The 22,583-nt window shown below is 37.1% G+C and overlaps 1 protein-coding gene across 3 annotated transcripts in view; it reads left to right on the forward strand.

Moving 5' to 3' along the window:
* The window catches only part of LOC105155572 (cytochrome P450 81E8-like), a 28,400-nt gene continuing 6,121 nt past the window's right edge, over window positions 305-22,583 (forward strand). The window contains exons 1-3 of one of the 3 annotated variants that reach the window (XM_020691924.1): window positions 305-1,209; window positions 1,260-1,415; window positions 2,798-3,250. In XM_020691924.1, coding sequence (XP_020547583.1) covers window positions 454-1,209; window positions 1,260-1,415; window positions 2,798-3,250 — 1,365 coding nt within the window. In that variant the 5' untranslated portion in view covers window positions 305-453. Of the gene's footprint in view, window positions 1,210-1,259; window positions 1,416-2,797; window positions 3,563-17,687; window positions 18,667-22,583 lie in introns of those variants that run through there. The other 2 variants (XM_020691925.1, XM_020691923.1) reach the window with 2 other exon arrangements.

A 22,583-nucleotide genomic window follows, 5' to 3' on the forward strand; every position in this document is an offset into this window, starting at 1 on the left:
ATTCCCACGAGCAAATAAAAAGAACCTTGGGGTGAGATTATAAGAAAAAAAATTATCAAGAGAATAAATTATAAATGAAGAAGTAAGGTAAGAGAGAAATGTGGGGTAGTGGGTAGTTAAAAAAAAAATAAATTATAAAATTATTAAAAAATATCAAAATTACTAATCTGACCAATATTTTCAAACAGAAAAAATGGAATGAAGAGTAAATTTGACAATTTAAAATTGATAGGATCAAAGAGTTTTTCTTTTATAACAGTATACGCTAAAAATAAAAAAGAAGAACCTTCCAATTTGTCAAAGAATTTCCACCAAACATGTCACCGTAGTCACATATATACATATATTTTAAACCAAAGCAGCAGCATTTATTATATTGGGCCAACTGCAATCGATATCCAAACACTATAACACAATCTTACCCCAAAAATCATACCTAATTTCTCCACAACAATGGCTGCTCCATGGTTTCTGTATATTCCACTCATATTTGCCCTTTACATCTTCACTCAGCATTTCTTCCACAAACTTAGAAATCTGCCACCCGCTCCCTTTCTAAATCTGCCCTTTATCGGCCACCTTTACCTCATCAAGAAACCCCTCTATCGTTCCTTGGCCAAGATCTCCGGCCGATATGGTCCCGTAGTTCTCCTCCAGTTCGGCTCCCGCCGCGTCCTTGTCGTCTCCTCCCCCTCAGCCGCCGAGGAGTGCTTGACAAAAAATGATGTCGTTTTCGCCAACCGCCCGCACCTGCTCGCCGGGAAGCATCTGGGCAACAACTACACTTCCTTGGCCTGGACTTCTTACGGAGATCACTGGCGAAACCTGCGTAAGATTTCATCAATTGAGATCTTGTCCACGAATAGGCTGCAAATGCTTCATCGGATTCGTGTGGACGAGGTGAAGTCCACGATCCGGGCCCTGAATCGGGCTTCGGAACAGCGGCGGGTGGTTGACATGAAGACGGTGTTTTTCGAGCTGACGATGAACGCGGTGATGAGAATGATCGCCGGGAAAAGGTACTACGGCGAGAACGTGGACGATGTGGAGGAGGCGCGGCTGTTTAGGGAAATTGTTAGGGATACTTTTCGGCTGGGCACGTCGAATATGGGGGACTTCTTGCCGGTGATTAGGTGGTTGGGAGTGGGCGGCGTGGAGAAAGCGCTGGTGGAGCTGCAGAGAAAGAGAGAAGCTTTTATGCAGGAGCTGGTTGAAGGGTGTAACTGCAGAGAAAGAGAGAAGCTTTTATGCAGGAGCTGGTTGAAGGGTGTAAGAGAAGGTTCAAGAGTTACGGGGGCGATGGCGGTGAAGTGGTGGCGGAAGGGCAGACGAAAACTATGATTGAGATGCTGTTGGCACTGCAGGCAAAAGAACCCGATTATCACACAGATGCGCTCATAAGAAGCTTAATGCTGGTAAGTCGCTAGACTCCACTAATCACGCTTTTATTTTTTGCCTTCTCATCGTTTGACATAATAGAGATTTTTTGATCTTTTGTTGACTACTTTATTTATTTCACTGATATATTTATATATAATAAATAATTAACTATATTAACATCCTGCATCTAATTTTCTAGGAAACTGCTAATAAAAACTCATAAAAGACAATATTTATTATATAAATATTTTTTAAAATGAAAACATATTAACAGTTCCCAACACTCCGAAGTCTAATTTTTCTAAAGAAGGAATTTTATTATCGTTGTCTTGTCAAATTCTGAATAGTAAAATTAATTTTAAAAGAGAGGTATTTAGAATTTTATAGATTGATAGGATATATACATTTATTATATGATTTGTATGTAGAAAATTATTTTCATATCCTTATAAATACGTACATACTACTAATATATTATCCCAATATTTTGAATTTTTGAAATATATTTTATAAAATATATAAGTGCATCGAATCTTTTAAATATAATTAGACCGCACTCTCTTTAGCGGAAGATAATATTTACTTAGATTATATGAGGTGAATAACTTAATATTAATATTTTAGCCCGTCTTTCATGTGCAAACTATGCACGTGAAATATTTAATTTATAAATGAGTGATAGTAAGATTTGGGCTAGCGACTTTTGGTTTGATCAGAATCTGATATCATGTTAAATGATCATTTACTTTAAAAATTGTCAATTGTCAGTGAGAATTCGATATTAATAATTTTAACATAGTTGGATGATTTTTATCATTAGTGAAGAAAGTGGTCAACTACTTTACTAGATTTTTTGTCATTTTTAAAAAGACATTTGCAAAAATATAAAAAACATTAAGGATGGATAAAGCAAATAATTTATATGAAAATTAGCCAGTAGAAGTATTTTAATTTTTTTAAAAAAATATATAAAATTATAAGTTATAATTCAAATGATATTTTGGTCAGATCACTACAAAAAATAGATGAAAACTAATTGACGGCTAATGGAATAATCACGTTGTTATAGACGGACATTAAAACAAAGGGAGTGTTTGTAATATCCTAAACAATAAGGAGGTGTTTGTTATTATGTCGAACCTCAAGAAAGTGTACGTAATTTACGCTTTAAATAATTGCCTAACTATAAATACTTTGTTGAAAATAATTATACATTTTAAAATTTATATACATAGAACCAAATTACGATAAAAAATGAAATTTGAGGTCAAATGTTGAGGATTAAAATGAATTTCATCCGAGAGAAACATTTTATAGGGATCGATTTGCCTAATTTATAAGTAGCCAATAGTAGAAAGCTCCAAAACAGCAATACTTGACATTCAAAATTTGGTTTCTCACGTTGTAAATGCTGCAGGTTTTGTTAATAGCCGGCACAGATACATCAGCCGGAACGATGGAATGGGCACTCTCTCTTTTGCTCAACCATCCACATGTCCTCAAGAAGGCACAGCTCGAAATCGACAATCACATCGGGCACGACCGTTTGATAGATGAATCGGACATTGCCGAGCTCCCATACTTACGCTGCATCTTGAATGAGACGTTACGTCTATATCCTGCAGGACCGTTGTTGGTCCCTCATGAGTCCTCAGAGCAATGCACAGTTGGCGGATACCGTGTTCCAGCAGGCACTATGTTGCTAGTGAACGTGTGGGCTATACACAACGATCCCAAGAACTGGGAGGATGCTAGAGAATTCAAGCCAGAGAGATTTGAAGGGCTAGAAGGGAACCGGGATGGCTTCAAACTGATGCCTTTTGGCTCAGGAAGGAGGGGTTGTCCTGGGGAGGCATTGGCCGTGCGGATGGTGGGGTTCGGACTGGGATCTATGATTCAGTTCTTCTTGGGATTGTCAATGCCCAAAGCAGAGCCATTGATGGCGTACTGCAGAGTTCGGCCTGTGGCAGCGAAGCTTCTTTCCCAGATTTAGACCAACTGTGGTGGATTGTTGAGGAATATACCAAAGAGTGAGACAATTGATTTGTTGTTAAAACAAACAGCTGCCAAGACAATTGATTTATCATTCTAAATATACTGTAAAATATAGGAGCAATATTGCATGTATTGCAGATAGTTGAAAAATATTATAAGTTTAATTAAAATAATAATTAATATAAGATCCACTAAAAAAGGGGTTTAATGCAATTTATCTTCTGTGGATATTGAAAATAAGTAAATTATCTCTTATGAAAAAAAAAATAACAATTTACTTGTGTTTTTTAAAAGGAGCAAATATAGGAAAGTAAATTGTTTCATTTCAAAAAATATAGGGGATAAGTTGCTATATTTTAAAAAATAAAGGAGGGTAAATTGCTATTTCTTGATTCAAAGGGGCTAATTTACTTATTTACAATATTATAAAAGGATTGCTTCTATTTTTCTCAATAGAAAAATGATGTTTGGGATAGAACACCATGTTGGGAATGACTAATAGTCGCCAAATCAATTGCCCTCTTAGCCTTGTTTTTTGCTTATTTAACAAATAATCTAATGGTTTTGGACTCCTAATCACTTAAGACTCATAAATCCATTTTTTGCTCTTAAATTCAAAATATATCCGTTGGATTTTTTGTGGATAGGATAGAGTCTCATTTTTTCCAACAACTAATGTGTGGCTCTATAAATAGGATTTAAGTTCATTTCATTTTACACACCAAAATTGAGAGCCTCTTCTTCTCTTTTAGCTCCTTTCTCTTCTTTTACTTCTGAGTGTTATTTTTGTTCGTTGTTCCAAACTTTTTTCCACGAGTGCGCTTGTAAGAAAGTAATAGCTGTGTTAACCTTGGGGAGCGATCGATTTATACTATCTGCACCACGGTAGTACCAAAATTTCGCTTTCAAGATAGTGGTTTTTCCACGGCACAGTCTTTCATTTTCCAACAGTTGAAAGCAAAATATTGTTATAATGGCTGTTCCAATTGCTAAAACACTGCCTAACCTCTCCAAACTAGAGCCACTTGATGGGACCAACTATAAACGATGGTCACAAAAATTGCTCATATTTTTTGAACAATTGAACGTAGACTATGTGCTGTTCCAGAATCCACCGAAAACTCCAGTAGAAATCTCCACTCTTGCCATTACTGCAGCGGCAATCCCCACAGAAGGGACGACTACAAAATCTGAGCATGAGACCAAACTAAAATACGATAGAGACAATAAAACGGTGAGAGGTCACCTTCTTAATCATATGAATAATTCTCTGTTCGATTTATTTATCAACTATAAGAGTGCCAAAGAAATCTGGACTATAATGGAGGCAAGATACGGAGGTGATAACGCTGGAAGAAAAAAGTACGTCGTCGGCAAATGGCTTCAATTTCAAATGGTCGATGAGAAGCCTATAATGGACCAAATCCATGAGTACGAGAACCTAGTGACTGAAGTGCTGAGCGAGGGCATGAAAATGTGTGAAATTTTACAAGCCAACGTACTACTGGAAAAATTCCCTCCTACTTGGAGTGAATATCGCAACCACTTGAAGCACAAGAAAAGGGATCTAACACTTCAAAAACTAATCAGCCATATCAGAACGGAAGAAGCAAATCGCCTAAAAGATAAGGAAACTTCTCTCTCTTCTCTTTCAGTTAAAGCTAACCTTGTTGAATCTGCTGGATCTAAAAACAGGTTTCACCAGAATAAATAATTTTTTTTTCAGAAGAACAATCAACAAAAAGACATTCAAAGGACCTGACGACAAGATCCAAAAGCACAAAATATCGTGCTACTGCTGTGTGAAACTAGGACACAAAGCGTACTAGTGCTACCAAAGAAAGGATCAACAAAAGACAAACCATTAGCGGCACAACGACTTTCAGTCAACAACTACTCACCGCTTGTGGACCAAATTGCCAAATGCATTTCGAAGTGGAAGTCGAAATCATTATCTTACGCAGGCCGACTGGAACTCGTCCGTTCGGTTATTCAGGGCGTGGAGTGTTTCTGGCTCCAAGTTTTTCCCCTTCCAGCGGTGGTCATCGAGAAAATTCACCGTCTTTGTAGGAATTTCCTATGGAATTCTAGGAGGGCGCCAGTCGCTTGGGAGGAAATCTGCCATCCCAAGGAAGAAGGGGGACTCGGTATTCGGCACATACAGTCCTGGAACGTGGCTCTACTTGCTCGTGTATTATGGAACATTCACCGCAAGGCAGACACGTTGTGGGTACAGTGGGTCAACGGTGTCTACCTCAGAGATGCATCAATCTGGGACTGGCAACCGAAGAAGGGGGATTCTCCACTCCTTCAACGGCTTGCCGAAATCCGCAACAGGATGATCACCGAATTTGGGTCTTCAGAGGCAGCGATTGAGCAGATGACGAGATGGTCCACCCTAAAGGGACTCCAGACGTCGAAAGCCTATGAGTACTTCAGGCCAAAACTTGCGAGGCAGCCTTGGAAAGCAGCTATTTGGAAGGCTTTCATCCCGCCGAAGTACTCGTTCATCATGTGGCTTGGTCTGCGCAACAGATTGGCTACACGGTACAGACTCGAGTTCCTCCATGAGGAGGACTTATGTTCACTTTGCATCAACACCAAAGAATCGGCCAAACACCTTTTCTTTGAGTGCCTGTTTAGCACCTACGTTTGGTCACATATCCGAGTATGGCTTTGGATCAACCGACGTATGTCCACCTTGCACAGTGCGGTGAAATGGCTCAAGAAGGAGAAAACCGGATCCTCCGTTCATAACAAAGCACGACACCTCGCTTTGTCATGCACAGTCTACACCCTTTGGCGGCATCGTAACGAATTCATTTTTGAGGGTGCAGTACCCAATCCCGAGGGCCTTATTATTTCCGTGAAGATCACTGTCTATAGGGTCCTCTTGTCACTTTTCCCGCACGGTTTAATTGCTCTTTAAACTTTAGTGTGGGTCTTTTGTATCTCTCCGGGTATGCCCGGAGTACCTTGTAAATATTACGGATGAATGAAAACTTACAATTCACCCAAAAAAACAAAAGACAAACCAAAAACCAACCACTAAATCCTCCACAAGTCAACTTAGCTAAAAATGATGAGATCATCGCTGCGGTAGTTGTAGAAGCCAACTTGGTAGAGAACAAAGAAGACTGGATACCAGACATTGGCGCATCCAGGCATTTCTGCTCCAACAAAGTACTATTCCATGAACTTAGTGACGCAACAGACGCCGAGTGTGTTTTCATGGGAAACTCTACAACCGCCGGGGTCTTGGGTAAAGGAAAAATCTTCCTTAAACTTACTTCTGGCAAAACACTTGCTTTGAATGACGTACTATATGTGCCTTCCTTACGTAGAAATCTAGTTTTTGATAGTTTATTGAATAAAACTGGCTTGAAAATTGTGTTAGAATCTGATAAGGTTATAATCACTAGGAATAATGACTTTATAGGAAAGGGATACTTATGTGATCGTTTATTTGTTCTGAACACTGTTTTCACTACCATTAATAAAATTTCTTTCAGTTTTGCTTATTTGATGGAATCTGTTGATATTTGGCATGGTAGATTAGGACATGTAAACTATTCCTCTATTAAAAGGTTGACAAACTATGAATCTTATAAATATTTCTGACACAAATGGATGCTCTAAATGTGGAGTCTGTGTAGAGGCAAAATACGTAAAGAAACCTTTTAAACCCATCACATCTAGAAGTACTGAATTACTAAGAATTAATCCACTCGGATCTACTTGATTTCAGAAACACATTAAGCAAGGGTGGTAAAAAATATTATATCTCCTTCGTTGATGATTTTTCTAGATACACTAGGATTTATCTATTAAAATCAAAAGATGAGGCTGTTGAAATGTTTTTGAAATTTAAGGCTGAAGTTGAAAATCAATTAGATAAGAAGATTAAAAGACTTAGATCTGATAGAGGTGGAGAACACAATACTAAATTCTTAAAAGAATTTTGTGAGATTAATGAAATAATCCATGAAATGTCTGCTCCATATACACCTCAATAAAATGGCATAATCGAACGAAAAAATAGAACTCAAAAAGAAATGATGAATGCTATGCTTTTAAGCTCAAGTATGCCTGATAATATGTGGGGGGAAGCAGCTTTATCTGCATGCTATATCGTTAATAGAGTCCTATATAAAAAATTGAATAAAACTCCTTATGAATTATGGAAAGGGTTTGCTCCTAACTTTAAATTTCTTAAGGTGTGGGGTTGTCTAGCTAAAGTAGCATATCCAGAATTTAAGAAAACAAACATAGGACCTAAAACCTTTGACTGTGTGTTTATTGGATATGCCCAAAATAGTGCCGCATATAGATTCATGTGTTTAAATGATAACTCTCTTTGTGAATCAAGAGCTGCTGAATTTTTTGAACTAGTTTTTTCATTAATTAAAACTTGTAGAACGGACATAGCCTCGTCAAGCAATAAACTTTTGTTAACTTCCTCTAATTCTATTGTGAATGAACTTAGAAGAAGTAAAAGATAAAAAACTGGACATAGTTTTGGACCAGACTTTCTAACTGCTTTCCTAACGGAAGACCAAGGAAAGATAAATGAAGACTTTGTTTCAATGTTTTTAGTCGAAGATGATCCTAAGATATATACGGAAGCAATAACCTCCATAAACTCTAGTTTCTGGAAGGAAGCCATGAAAAATGAACTAGATTCTATAATGTTAAATCATACTTGGGATTTTAGTAGATTTGCGTATAGGAAGTAAGCCTATAAAATGCAAATGGGTCTTCAAGAAAAAATTGAAACCAGATGGATCAATAGACAAATTTAAGGCACGATTAGTAGTCGTGGGTTATACACAAAAGAAAGACATAGACTATTTTGACACATATTCACCTGTGACAAAGATTGCAACCATTAGAACTCTAGTTGCACTATCAGCTATTCTTAGCTTAATGATCCATCAAATGGATGTAAAAACAGCCTTCCTAAATGAAGACTTGAAGAAAGAAATATATATGGAGAAAATCACTATATGGATTAAAACAAGCACCCAAGCAATGGTATGAGAAATCTGATCATACTTTAAAAACTAATGGATACAAAACAAATGTATCAGATACATGCGTATACTCAAAATTGTTTGGGACAGAATTATATGCCTGTATGTCGATGATATGCTGATTTTTGGCAGGAGCATAGAAATAACTGATGAAACCAAAAGATTCTTGTCAGCACAATTTGACATGAAAGATCTAGGAGAAGCTGATGTAATCCTAGGCATTAAAATTAGAAAAACAGAAAATGGGTTCTCTCTTTGTCAGTCTCACTACATAAAGAAATTTTTGGACAAGTTCGGTGGTCAAGATGAAATACCAATCAAAACACCCTATGACCTGAGTATATGTCTCAAAAAGAATAAAGGTGATAGTATGTCACAAGCTGAGTATGCAAAAATCATAGGGAGTGTCATGTTTCTCATGAACTACACCAGACCTGATATAGTTTATATTGTGAGTAGACTAAGTCGGTATACCCATAATCCCAATAATGAACATTGGAATGCACTATCTCACTTGTCAAGATATCTAAAGGGGACTATAAACTTGAGTTTGCACTTTAATAAATTTCCACCAGTGTTAGAAGAATTTTGTGATGTAAATTGGGTTACCGATAATGATGAAGTAAGCTCAACTAGTTATTCATCTTTACTTTGGGTGGGGAGCTATTTCTTGGAAATCTGCAAAACAAACTTGTATAGCTCGCTCTACTATGGAATCTGAATTTATAGCTATTGAATTAGCAGGTCAAGAAGCAAAGTGACTAAGAAATTTATTGGGAGATGTGCCCTTGTGGGGGTCAACTGTGCCAGTGTCTCTACATTGTGACTCCCAAGCTGCTATTGGAATTGCCAAGAACTATGCTTACAATGGCAAAATAAGACATATTCATATCAGACATGAAGCAGTACAAGAGCTCCTAAAGAATGAGATAATCTCCTTGGATTATGTGAGGTCCAAGAGGAACTTGGCAGATCCTCTCACGAAAGGACTAACCAAGAGAATTATCTTTGAGTCTTCGAGAACAATGGGGTTAAAATCCCTTGATTGATGAAATATGGTATTGACCATATAAATCCATAGCTCTGTATTTGGATGGTCCTAATAAGGACTTGATGGATAACTCTGACTTTGTTCAGGAAGATAACCTCATAGCTTAGTTGTTGAGTGATCTATGGACTTGATGAAGCTATCTGGATGAGTGTGGAGGTAGGCCGCCTTCTATGAAAGAAAAATAAAAGTTCTCTCTAGAGCACTCATTAAAACCCAAGGTATAAGCGCATGGCTATTAATAGCGTTCAGAATTTTATCGCGAAACAACGAACACTAAGGAATTCATACGTGATTGTGGGGGGTCTCAATTTGAGCTATCGAAAGTTCAAAAGTCATATCACTCTCGTTAGCCAAATTGATTGCCTCACTTCACTACTCATTAATTCGATCGAAAGATATTAATGCTTAAGTATATCTATTCCTTCACTCAAAAATCATATTCTTCTTCTACATTAGTCATTTGTGGGGGATTGTTGGGAATGACCAAGAGTTGCCAGGTCAATTGCCTTCTTAGCCTTATTTTTTGCTTATTTAACAAACAAATCCAATGGTTTTGGACTCCTAATCACCTAAGACTCCTAAATCCATTTTTTGCTCTTAAATTCAAAGTAAATCCGTTGGATTTTTTGTGGATGGGTAGAGTCCCATTTTTCCCAACAACTAATGTATGACTCTATAAATAGGACTTAAGTTCATTTCATTTTACACACCAAAATTGAGAGCCTCTTCTTCTCTTCTAGCTCCTTTATCTTCTTTCACTTCTGAGTGTTATTTTTGTTCGTTGTTCCAAGCTTTCTTCCACGAGTGCGTGTGTAACAAAGTAATAGCTGTGTTAACTTTGGGGAGCAATCGGTTTATACTATTTGCATCACAGTAGTACCGAAATTTCGCTTTCAAGACAATGGTTTTTCCACGGCACAGTATTTTATTTTCCAACACACCACACACCAAAAAAATAAATATTGCAATGAAATTTTGTGATGGATAAAAAAGAATATATGTTAATACCATAGAATTTACAATGGACATACTGATGGAATCTGGAAAATCAAATCAAAATTTTGCAGCGAAAATGAGGACCATCGAAATATTTTGCAACAAAACAAAATTTCATCAAAATATATGTCGTTCTCATAAAAGGAAAAAAGAAATTGGATATTGTGACAGAAATGACTACAATTAAATGACGAACAATGGCAATGACTATTGAGGAAATATTCGTCGCATAAGTGGTTTCACTATCATTTTGTTTTTGAGACAAAATTGCACTAATGCAAATAGCTGTGATGGAATTTTCTATCATTGCGATGGACATTGTCTTTGCAAACATTGCAGCGCCTAAATTGTATTGATTTATCCTAAAGATTTATTTCAATTGGAATTTGGTTATTCACCATGTACGAGGATCCCTACTGAGCATCCATGGCGTAGAAGTGCAGTTGCTATTAAGGAAGATGTGCATTAGTTAGAAAATGAAATTTCACATGCATTCACTTTCAAATAAGCACGAAGGGCTGGTATGATGAAATTTCCCCGACCACTTATCCACATGAGGTTCCTCTTTGCTATTTCTTAATAGAAAGCCATAGTACATTTTAGGTGGCTTCGAAATTCTAACAAATCTCCTAAAAGGATGCGCATCATTGGAAATGATACGGTCCTTCACCTTGAGGATTGGACAATTTGTGGGTCTTGAACATCTTCAAGATCCCTGACTTTACCACTCCTATTTAATGGAAAATTTATTTTCAAATGCGACACTCCTCAAAATAAACACTTTTTGTTTAGATGGATCATAGAAATAATATTCATATTGATATGCATAAAAATAGATTGGCAAAAAGAGGCCCAAACAGTCCAAAAAGAAGAAAAAAATGTAATGCGCATGGTGCTCCCTAAGAGGCTCAGTTTGGGAGAAAGCCCAGGATGCCCAAGTAGATGTCCCCCAAAAAATAGAAGTCTAACTAGCCCAAGCCAAGGGCCCTGATCCAATAGGCCTCATAGGTCCACAAAAAGGCCCAGACAGACGTCCCTAAAAAAATAGAGGATTAGTAAGCCCTCAAAGACATATGGCGCCCCTAGAGAGGAGTATAAACCCTGACAGACATGGAGTCCAGCTGAGAAAAGGCTCCTAAACCACCTCTCTGAGAAAATCCGAGAGGGACTTTACCTTATCCCCTAGAAGATCGCAATAGACTCCAACACCCTCCCCGAATCTAGGGGGTTATCCTCCGGCTACTCCTCAAATCCGAGGGAAGATCAGCATGATCAAATAACTTTGAGGCCATGTTCTCCCCAAGTTCGTGACCTTCTCCAATAGCTTTGTTGTTGCCTATAAATAATGAGGTCCCTCAGCAGGAGAAACAAATTGACACGAGAATATACACACATTCACATTCAAATGATAAGAGGACTCGGCCAGAAGGATGTGCTTAGAGGGACACCTTCACACATGTATATGTTTGACACACTTTAAGCCCACCTACTATATTTTTTTTTTTTTGCCCTTTTTGCTAACATGCTAGCTTAAAGGAGTATCGTAATTTCGTACATAGCAGTTTAATTCTACATCAATCTCTCTATTGTTTACAAAATCAATGAATAACACTCATTTCTTCACTTTTTTATTCGTTTTCACCATCTATGACTTATTTCACCACTTTCCACTTTAAGTGGGTCGAGCACCATATTTTTGCTTTTATTGTTTATTCGATACATACATTTAGTGAACACATTAGTTGGCATTGTCTATGGGAATAAAGAACTAAGAAGTGAAAACAATATAGGAGTCAACACCTCCTAGGATAACTCCCCTAGAAGGATGGTCCATCTCACGTTGGAAGACCTCCAATGGATGTTACTACCTCTATTCAAGGCCCAACTTCAGCGACCCAAATGTTATCATTACTTAATGCTAATGTCCCTACTAATCTAATTTTTAATGTGTAGAGAATTGTGAGACAGGATGTTCCCTTGGGGAGAAGGCAAGAGCACCCTCCTCTATAAGAGGTGCCCCTAAGGACTTGAGCGCACAAATTGATAAGCTTAAGAAGAAAGTTCTAGTCCTGCAAAGGCATGTCTTTTGGGGTCCCCTTGGAGGAGGAGGAGGGAACTACCTTCAGCGAAGAATCCTGGCAGACGAACCCCCCCTCAACTGGAAGGAGCCTAATCTGCAGGAGTTCGCGGATCCGCATAAGCACCTATCCTGCTTCGAGAATATTTCCCTTCTCCATCGTTATACCACTGGGGTTAAGTATCGAGTATTCATAAAACCTTCACATGGTCAGTCCAATAATAGTTCAACCAATTGCCACCGAGATTCACCCGGTCATTCGGAGAGTTTCGCTTTATCTTTCTCTATCAATTTTCCAACTATAAACAAGGTCAAAAGAAAATCATGAGCCTTTTTTTCTTACAATAAAAAGAAGGAGAATGACCAAGGAAGTATCTCCAATGTTTTTACTTAGCGGCTCTGAAGGTCCTTACTACTTCATTTGATACACTAACCTATTTTTTTTTTTTCCCCACAAGGATTACAAGATGGGGATATCTTCAAGTCCTTAACTAAGAAGCACCTTCTCAATTTTTACAATCTCCTAGCACGAACTGAACAATACATTAATTTGGAGGAGGCTAGGGAGTACAAGAATGAAGTCTTCGGTGAAAAACACAAGGAACAGGAGGATGAGACCCTACTCCACCTAGAGGTCTTGTATGAATAAAACCCTGCCACCAAGTAGGCATCTATCTCACCCTCTTCATAATAAAACCCTGCTCCCAAGCAAGCATGCTTTTATAAAAAGACATGTTTTCCGCACAGGCACAAAAACCCTCCTTCGAACAGATACTTATTCCTTCTCTGGGTGAGTTGTAAGCTCTATCCCGTGTAGGAACCTAAGCCCTTCTCCGCGGAGGCATCCAAGCCCTACTTCTAGCGGACACCTTATTCTTCCTCCAGCAAGGTCCCTAAATCATACTTCAAGTATGCTTCCTCAAATAAGCTCTGTCGAGGAGAAACAATAATCTTGCTTGTGCAAGACCTATTCGTAATATATACACATCTTCATTGTCGCATTTTCTTGCATAAAAGTAGAGCCCTACACCAGAGTAGGCACAAAAGGCCTCCGTTAAGCCTTACTTCGTGGAGGCACCTTCATAAAAACCCTGCTCCATATAGGCACGGAGTATGCTCTTTTTTTTCCCGAAGCATGCTTATATTGCTAACATTCTTTGCCAAAATTCATAAAAAAGATAAAATGGCTTCATCTTTAGGCTTTGCCTCTAAAGATGTCCACTCTAATGATATGCTAGGCTGACCCAAAGATACCCAAACAGCCTAGAAAGAAGACGAAGATGAGGGCGCAGTTTTGGAGAAGGCTCAAGAGGCCCAGGCACACATCCCTCAGAAAATTAAAGTCTAACAGGCCTAACCAGAGAGGGCCCTAATCCAAGAGGCTTCATAAGCCCATAAGGAGGCCCAAACATACATTCCCCAAAAAATAGAGGACTAGCAAGGCCCCAAGAACATGTGGCACCAGAAGAGAGAAGGACAATACACCTTAACAGACTTGGAGACCATCTGTAAGAAGACTCCTCAACCACCTCCCTGACAATCCGAGAGGGACTCAGCCTTATACCCCATAAGATCGCAACAGACTCCAACAACCTCCCCGAGTCTAGCGGGTATCCTCTAGCTACTCCTCTAATTTGAGGAGGATCAATCAACTACTGGAGGACTCTAATTCAAATCCGAGCGAGGATCAGTATTATCCAATAGCTTTGAGGTCATGATTTTTCCAAATTTGTGACCTTCTCCAACAACCTTATTGTTACCTATAAATAGAGAGGTCCCCTTATGGGAGAAACACATTGACACGGTCACATACACAAAATCACATTCACATGACCAGAAGGATAGGACCAGAAAGACGTGGTCAGAGGAACACCTTCACACATGTACATGTTTACACTCTTTAAGCCTTTTAATTTCGTACTTAGAGTTTTGAATCTGTATCAATCTCTCTATTGTACACAAAGTCAAGTAATAACATTCTCTTCTTCACTCATTTATACGTTTTCATCATCTAGCATTTGTTTAGCCACTTCCCACTTTAAGTGGGTCGAGCACCATATTTTTTGCTCGTATTATTTATTCGATATGTGCATTTGTTGCATGCATCACATGTGTTGCGGTGACTGCATCAAAGTACTCTTGCACTCTCTCCTTGCCATGGAAAGTCCAACTATAATACTCCGGTCTAAATCTTTTCATATACAAATCAAAATTTGCCTCGTTCCATTGTTTGAAAATTTTTATTCTTGCACTTCTGATACGGACGCTTGATCTTCTTGTCGTCCATATATGATGTTGAGACTCGACACATTTTACAAATGCAGTAACAATATCCTCAAGCTCTGGTATAAGACCTATCCTCCTCATCAAAACAGTCATAATTGGGTTTAAGAACGCAAATCCCTACTATTTTGAAAGATAGAGGACTAAAATCTCGATATTCAAAGTCAGAGGAACAAATTGTCAACCTTTTAGGGTGTGTTTGGATTGATGAATTTAAATTTTGAGAGAGATTTGGAGAAAGAAAAGGGAAAAATATTTTTTTAATCCGTTAAGTATGTCTAATTTTAGTTTTAATTCTATAAGTATGCATATTTTTTATTAACTCCAATAACTTGTAAAATTGATTAGATTTAGTCCTCCGGTGGATTGAATTTATAATTTGCGTCGAAAAAGTGACATGGCTGGACATCTAGATACGTTTTTGTTGATTTATAATCTTTTGTGACTAAAATCATGAGGTAGAACACAAGTTGGTCCTCTTTTGGAGGGCAGAAAGGTGACTTTTCCCTCCAAAACACTTTTCCTAACCAACAAAATATATTTTCTTCTCTCCAAGCTTGAACAAACCCATTTCTCTCGCTTATCTCTCTGCTCCAATGTCTTCTTCCATAGAAGGACCACTTTTTTGCTACTGCGAAAAAAAAGTAATGGTTAAGACTTCTTGGACTAATCAAAATCCAGAAAGGAGGTTCCATTCTGTCAAGATTACAAGGTAATAAGCTCATTTTTTTCCTAATCAATATTTTTAATTTTTTTTGAATTTTTTAAATGAAATTAGTTTTGTAGAGAGAAGGGTTTGCCTAGTCAACATACAAGCCACGTACTCTCCCATGTGGCATGACATGTGGTTAATTGGCCAGAAATTGGACCAACTGATTTACATATTGACAAATTCCAGGTAAATTTAAAATTTTGGCCAAAAAAAAAGTAGAAAACCCTAAAATGGACTAAATCTAATCAATTTTGCAAGTTACTGAAGTTAATAAAGATAGGCTTACTTATAGGATGAAAACTAAAATTGGACATACTTAACGAACTAAAAAAATATTTTTTCCAATTTTAAATGACTCTATATTATGAATTTAAAATCCTTTAAATCCATATTAATCAAAATATAGTTCAAAATTAAAATGGAATTATTTGCAATCCTTTAAATCCATCCATGATTTCAAAATTTTCAATCCAAATGCAACCTTATAGATACAAGACCAAAATTGCAATAAAAAATCACAATTTGGACTATCACATCATCAAATTCACTTAAAGTCCCAATTTAGGTGATGAATGACTCATAGTGTGGAGTTAATTGCCACAATATTTATATTTATAAGACAACATTACGAATTTTAATTTGAACCGTATCAAAATTATTATACTCTAACTTACAGAATTAAAATTGCATTTTTTCCTACGTATCATTAGCCCTCTATAAAGTAAATTACAATTTTCTACTATACAATTATTTCACAAAGCATTTTGTGTCATACGCATCAATACATAGTAGTAGCATTGTGAACTTTGCCATCCCGGATTTTTATCAATGAGTATGGTCCAAAATTACAAGTCACAATTATCAAGACAGGATTTAACTCTTTCGCACTCATTTTAAATATGATTAATTTTATTTCTGATGAAAGATGAAAACACCTACTGTGAATTAAAAAGAAAAACAAACAATTTTTTTTTTTTTTACATACATTGGGTGAAAATTATTATTTTGATCCTAAACTATAGAATTGTTGACAATATTATTATTATACTTTTTGAAATAATCAATATTAATTCTACACTTTAAGAAATCGTTGCAAAGTTACTTCTACATTAAAATAATTGCGACATTTTACTAAATATAAAATTAATATTTCAAAAAAATATGAAATTAAAATTACAAATTATTTTATATTTTGAAATCAAAATTGCAATTTTCACGTTTTATGTGTGTGTGACGGAAAGCGACACAAATACCGACCCACCAATACAATGATTTGATTGTGGATCACTCGTGTCTTTTAAGGTTGGCCCCATCTCATTAGCTCGTGTTACTATGTGAGGTTAAAGTTGTCACACTTCCAACCCATAATTTTATTGAATTACCTTCCTCTTCACTCTATATTAAAAAAATAAATAAATTAATATATACTAATATAATTTTAATATATCAAAATTTAAAAATCTTATTAATAAATATATTTATCAAATAAGAATAAGAATATTTTTTATTAAAAAAGTGAGTATTGTTCATTTATTCTAAGCTTTTTTAGTTTAAATAAATGAATAAAAATTATTAACAAGATTATTTACCTGATTGTTGACTCAATACAGTAGTTTTCTTAGCGATTATATTATTTTCTCTTTGAAAATTTTGTACAGTATTATTAGTGAGAAGGAGAAAAGAATAAGAGAGAAATTATATATATATGGGTAATAGAGTAAATAAAAATAAAAACTGTAGTTTTTGTCTTTTTGGCTTTATACTTCCACTTTTCCATCGAGTTTTACTTCACCTCCATGCCTCCCTCTTAACCAAACATAAGATTACCTCTTATTACATCCATTTTGACTTCCATTTCTCTTACTCCTTTATTTTTCACCCTAACCCAAACACCCTCTAAACCAATACAAAATTCTACTGAATAATAGTTTGCTTGAACCTAAGTATGTCAAAGTGATCAACGAACATTTCCAATACCCATAAATTATTGCCGTCTAATGGTTATGGTAGAATGTTGTCGTATTCATTACAATAAATATAATATTTAATTATAGATAATTATCATAATTAAAAATTAATAGTCATAGTCAATAATTAAAGCTATACAATAGTTGTTGGCCCTAAGTTTTGCTAAAGCAGCATTTATTGGGCCAACAGCAATCTATATCCAAACGTTATAACCCCCAATCTCACCCCAAAAATCATACCACAGTTCTCCACATCAGTAATGGCTGCTGCATGGTTTTTGTACATTCCACTCATATTTGCCCTTTACATCTTCACTCAGCATTTCTTCCACAAACTTAGAAATCTGCCACCCGCTCCCTTTCTAAAGCTGCCCTTTATCGGCCACCTTTACCTCCTCAAGAAACCCCACTATCGTTCCTTGGCCAAGATCTCCGGCCAATACGGTCCCGTAGTTCTCCTCCAGTTCGGCTCCCGCCGCGTCCTTGTTGTCTCCTCCCCCTCAGCCGCCGAGGAGTGCTTGACAAAAAATGATGTCGTATTCGCCAACCGCCCGCACTTGCTCACTGGGAAGCATCTGGGCAACAACTACACTTCCTTGGCTTGGACTTCTTACGGAGATCACTGGCGAAACCTGCGTAAGATTTCATCAATTGAGATCTTTTCCTCGAATAGGCTACAAATGCTTCATTGGATTCGTGTGGACGAGGTGAAGTCCACGATACGGGCCCTGAATCGGGCTTCGGAACAGCGGCGGGTGGTTGACATGAAGACGGTGTTTTTCGAGCTGACGATGAACGCGATGATGAGAATGATCGCCGGGAAAAGGTACTACGGCGAGAACGTGGACGATGCGGAGGAGGCGCGGCTGTTCAGGGAAATTGTTAAGGATACTTTTCGGCTGGACACGTCGCATATGGGGGACTTCTTGCCGGTGATTAGGTGGTTGGGAGTGGGCGGGGTGGAGAAAGCGCTGGTGGAGCTGCAGAGAAAGAGAGAAGCTTTTATGCAGGAGCTGGTTGAAGGGTGTAAGAGAAGGTTCAAGAGTTACGGCGGCGATGGCGGCGAAGTGGTGGCGGAAGGGCAGACGAAAACTATGATTGAGATGCTGTTGGCACTGCAGGCAAAAGAACCCGATTATTACACTGATGCGCTCATAAGAAGCTTAATGCTGGTAAGTCGCTGGACTCCACTAACCACGCTTTTAAACTTTGCCTTCTCATCGTTTGAAATAATAGAGATTTTGATCTTTTGTTGACTGCTTTATTTATTTTATTGATAAATTCATATATAATAAATAATTAACTATATTAACACCCTGCATCTAATTTTTGATGAAACTGCTAATTAAAAACTCATAAAAGACAATATTTATTAGGATTCAAATCAATTTTGGTCCCGTAACTTTAGAGATTTCTCAATTTGGTCCCCTTCTTTTTCGATTTCTTAATTTGGTGCCATATCTTTTAAAACTGCTTCATTTTGGTCTTTTAGCCAAATTAGTGACCATTTTGCCCTTCTTAAGAAAACTGAATATAGTCCATACACATGCCCTAAATTGGCCCATCATGCTTTTGAAATAAAATTAATCATTCATAATTTCATACCTTGGTTTGACCGCCTTGCTTCTGGGGATTTCATTTCCTCAATTTTACGGAATTCTTCCAACCACACAACCGCAGCTGATAGTTCGCAGGTACTTGGCTATTTTTGTAACAAAACAGTACAACTTTATTTTGCTTTCTATCTTAGAGCGTAAAAGGTGTTTCGAAACAGAGACTTAATAATATTTTTGGATAAACAAGTGGAACAGAAACTTTTATTTATTGAAAAAATATAGGGAATATTACATAGTTATTATTCCTCCGTTAGATGAGACAACTGTTTAGCCTCTCATAAGATAGAGGACTTGGCTTGTTGGGGAAACCCCCATAAACTAAGAAAATTGAAAAATACAAAGGCTCAGAATTCGAAATATTATGCTTTGAAGAGTAGGAGAAGTTTCCTAATGTTTCCTTTCTGCTTCATTGCATCTTTATTTATAGGCGTTCATGGACTTTAAATTCGGACATCTTGATTTGTGATGATGTCATTGCATTCGTCATCATCTTATCTCTTTTGAAGGACGTCACTGCATTCGTCATTGCCTCGTCCCTTCCAGCTGTTGGTCATAATGGCTTGTCGGTCACATGATTTCCAGCTGACTTTCCTGCTTTGCTGACTGTTGGCTTTTGTCGTTTTCTGCCGACAGTCTTATCCTAATTTTTTTTATATTTTTTAATTTTTATTTCTTATTGTCAAAATTTTTCTTTTTTCCTTGTCCTGGTCTGGTAAGGATTTAGTTTGTGTGACTCGAATTTTTGTCCCGAACAGAGGCTTCTCTTGATTTTCACAGCAAGGGCACAAATGATTATGTCATTGCCTAACATGCAACATGTTGCACGTCTTCATCCTGGTAGCTTCGATCGCCGGCAGCTTATTCTCCCAGATTAACATTCTCTTTTTCTCAAATAAGCTTTCAGCAAATTCAGTGCTTTTTCCAGTTATGGAATTTAACAGGAACGATCCATTCACATTGTTGGAGAAGATTTTGAATGGATATTTAACTTTGTGCATCTTAGTGAGACAGACCCATAATCCCCAAGCTCTTGTGATAGAGATACTATTTTCACTGATGGTTGATACCAGAGGAGCTTCTCCTGAGGCAGCTTTGATTTTATTGAAAGCCACCATATCTGTCCTCTTCAACTTCATGAAATGAAATGCTGGATGAGACCCTTTTCCTGCTGTTTCTGGAGCAACTGATACAAATTTTATTTTCTGACCATGAATCAAAGACTGCCCCACTTAACCACTCCGGAAAATCTCCGAAAAACTTGGTGAGATAGTATGAACTGCAGAAAGAGCTCCAAAATCATACCATTCTCAGATATCTTCTGGTTTCGACCCTTCAATATCCAGACCCTGTTATATTTTCTCAATGTTTCGATAATGGTCTTGACTGGGTTCACTCTTTTGTAGAAAATTATTTTTTTCCCACATGCACTGATATTCCTGCTAAGCAGAAAAAGATATCAATTCGTTAGTATTAGCCTTAGAGGTGCCTATCTTTGGCCTAAGACTAATCTCTCCCTTTTTAACCCCAAAGGTGCTGGGTTGACTTGAACCTACAGGAGTTTGCACTTCCTGTGATTTAATTATTGTCATTTCACCAGAATCTGATGATGGCCTTGTGCAATCGATACTTGAATCCGATGCTACAAGTCTAGAGTCATGTACTCTAAAGGCATATTTTGGGTCATGCTCCCTCAACTCGTGAGTCATCCCTGTCGGTCATGCCTTTGATTCTCGTAAGTCATTCCACAACGAGGTGGATGCTAATAAGGTACACCTATTGCGACCTAGACAGTGTCTAGATTAGCTCTTTGGACTTGTCCGGCAACTTGGGCATTTACCGCTAGCTGTTCGAACTTCCTGTCAAGCTCCTCGAGATTTTTCCCGAGGTGCCCGAGTCTCAACATAATGGAGTTTGCTTTAGATGCCTCCATCTCTCGTCAGAAAATCTGCAAGAATATTTTTATGAGATTTTATAATGATAATATTCTAACAAGAATATCGGCATTTAGCTTACCATCTAATAATACGAGTTTTCTCTATTTTTTATTCTAATTTATTTTTTAAGAAAGCCTTGGAATTAGTATTATCAACTTTTAAAATAAAATTCTTTAACAAGTAAAAATAAAGGCCATTTCTTAAAATCCTTCCAAACCGCAAAAAATTCTTTCTCGTTAATATGCCAAACTTTTGGCTTGTTGTTCTGAAAACAACCCTCTTGTATATCTAAAGGTTCTTCTCCTGTAATTGTATTCTTCATGAGTACTGCTGCCCATCTGTAGTCATTGGCGTCTGTGTAGACTACGAATTCATCCCTGTCTTGTGGTATAGCAAGTTTTGGCAGGTTACTGCAAACCTGTTTTAGCTCACGAACCCTTTTCGTGTGGATTTCTTCTCATTTCTACTTTGAACTTTTGGTTTCTTTCAAAAGTGGTCGGAAATCCTTCCTGTATCCTGCAAGATCCTCAATGAAGATACTTGCAAAATTAAGAACTCCCAAAAAGCTCTGCAAATGCTTCTTGTCCTTGAGTACGTCTGGAAAATTGTGGATTTTCTCCACAATTTGGTCATGTAACTCAATCCATGTTTCGTCAATAAAAATTCCTAAAAATTCAATCTTATTGACAACAATAATAGCTTTCTTTTCAGAAAGTACTAAACTTTCTCTATGGCATACATCAAAAAATATTTCAAAATATTTAATATGTTCTTTTATATTTTTAGATACAATCAGTATGTCGTCAATATAGACAAACATGAATTCGAAGTAATCTTTAAAAAGATTATTCATTTTTTTTTGAAATATCTGGGGTGCATTAGCTAAACTATTGGAAGCATATTCCAGATATATTGTCCCTATGGTATGGAGAATGCAGTAAATTTTTTTGATTTACTCTCCATCTTAATCTGATAAAAACCAGATTTGCAATCGAATTTAGAAAATATTTTTGCTCCTTTAATCCAATCAATTAAGTGTTCTCTACTAGTTATGTAATAACCATCAAATTCTAATATTTTGTTTATATCTTGATAGTTAATTACCAACCTGGGCTTACCTTTCTTAATCTCACCATGGTTTTTTACTAGAAGTCCAAGGCTGTTGTATGTAGAGATCTTAGGCTCGATGAGTCCAAGATTGATATGCACTTTGATAATCATCGGTATATCTTTCTTATCTTCCATGTTCATCTGAATAGGTTTGTATCGAACATACTCGTACTTGCATTCTTCTTTGAGCTTTAGAGTAGTTTCGATCTTGTTCCTATCCCACCATGCTAGAGGATTTTCACTGAAGTTCCTCTGGATGAGCCTCTTGACGAGTCAAGAAAAAACCTACTTTCCTCACTGATATCTAGCAATTTCATTTCCAGTAGTGCTTCTTTAAGGTTCATGATTTCCTCTTCGGATTTCTTATAGAAGTTATCGCTGTCTATGAGTCCCTGTTGCCTGAAAGACGAAAGGACCTTACCAAATTTC

Source organism: Sesamum indicum, linkage group LG2 (genome assembly GCF_000512975.1).
Source record: "Sesamum indicum cultivar Zhongzhi No. 13 linkage group LG2, S_indicum_v1.0, whole genome shotgun sequence".
Classification (NCBI taxonomy): Eukaryota; Viridiplantae; Streptophyta; class Magnoliopsida; order Lamiales; family Pedaliaceae; genus Sesamum; species Sesamum indicum.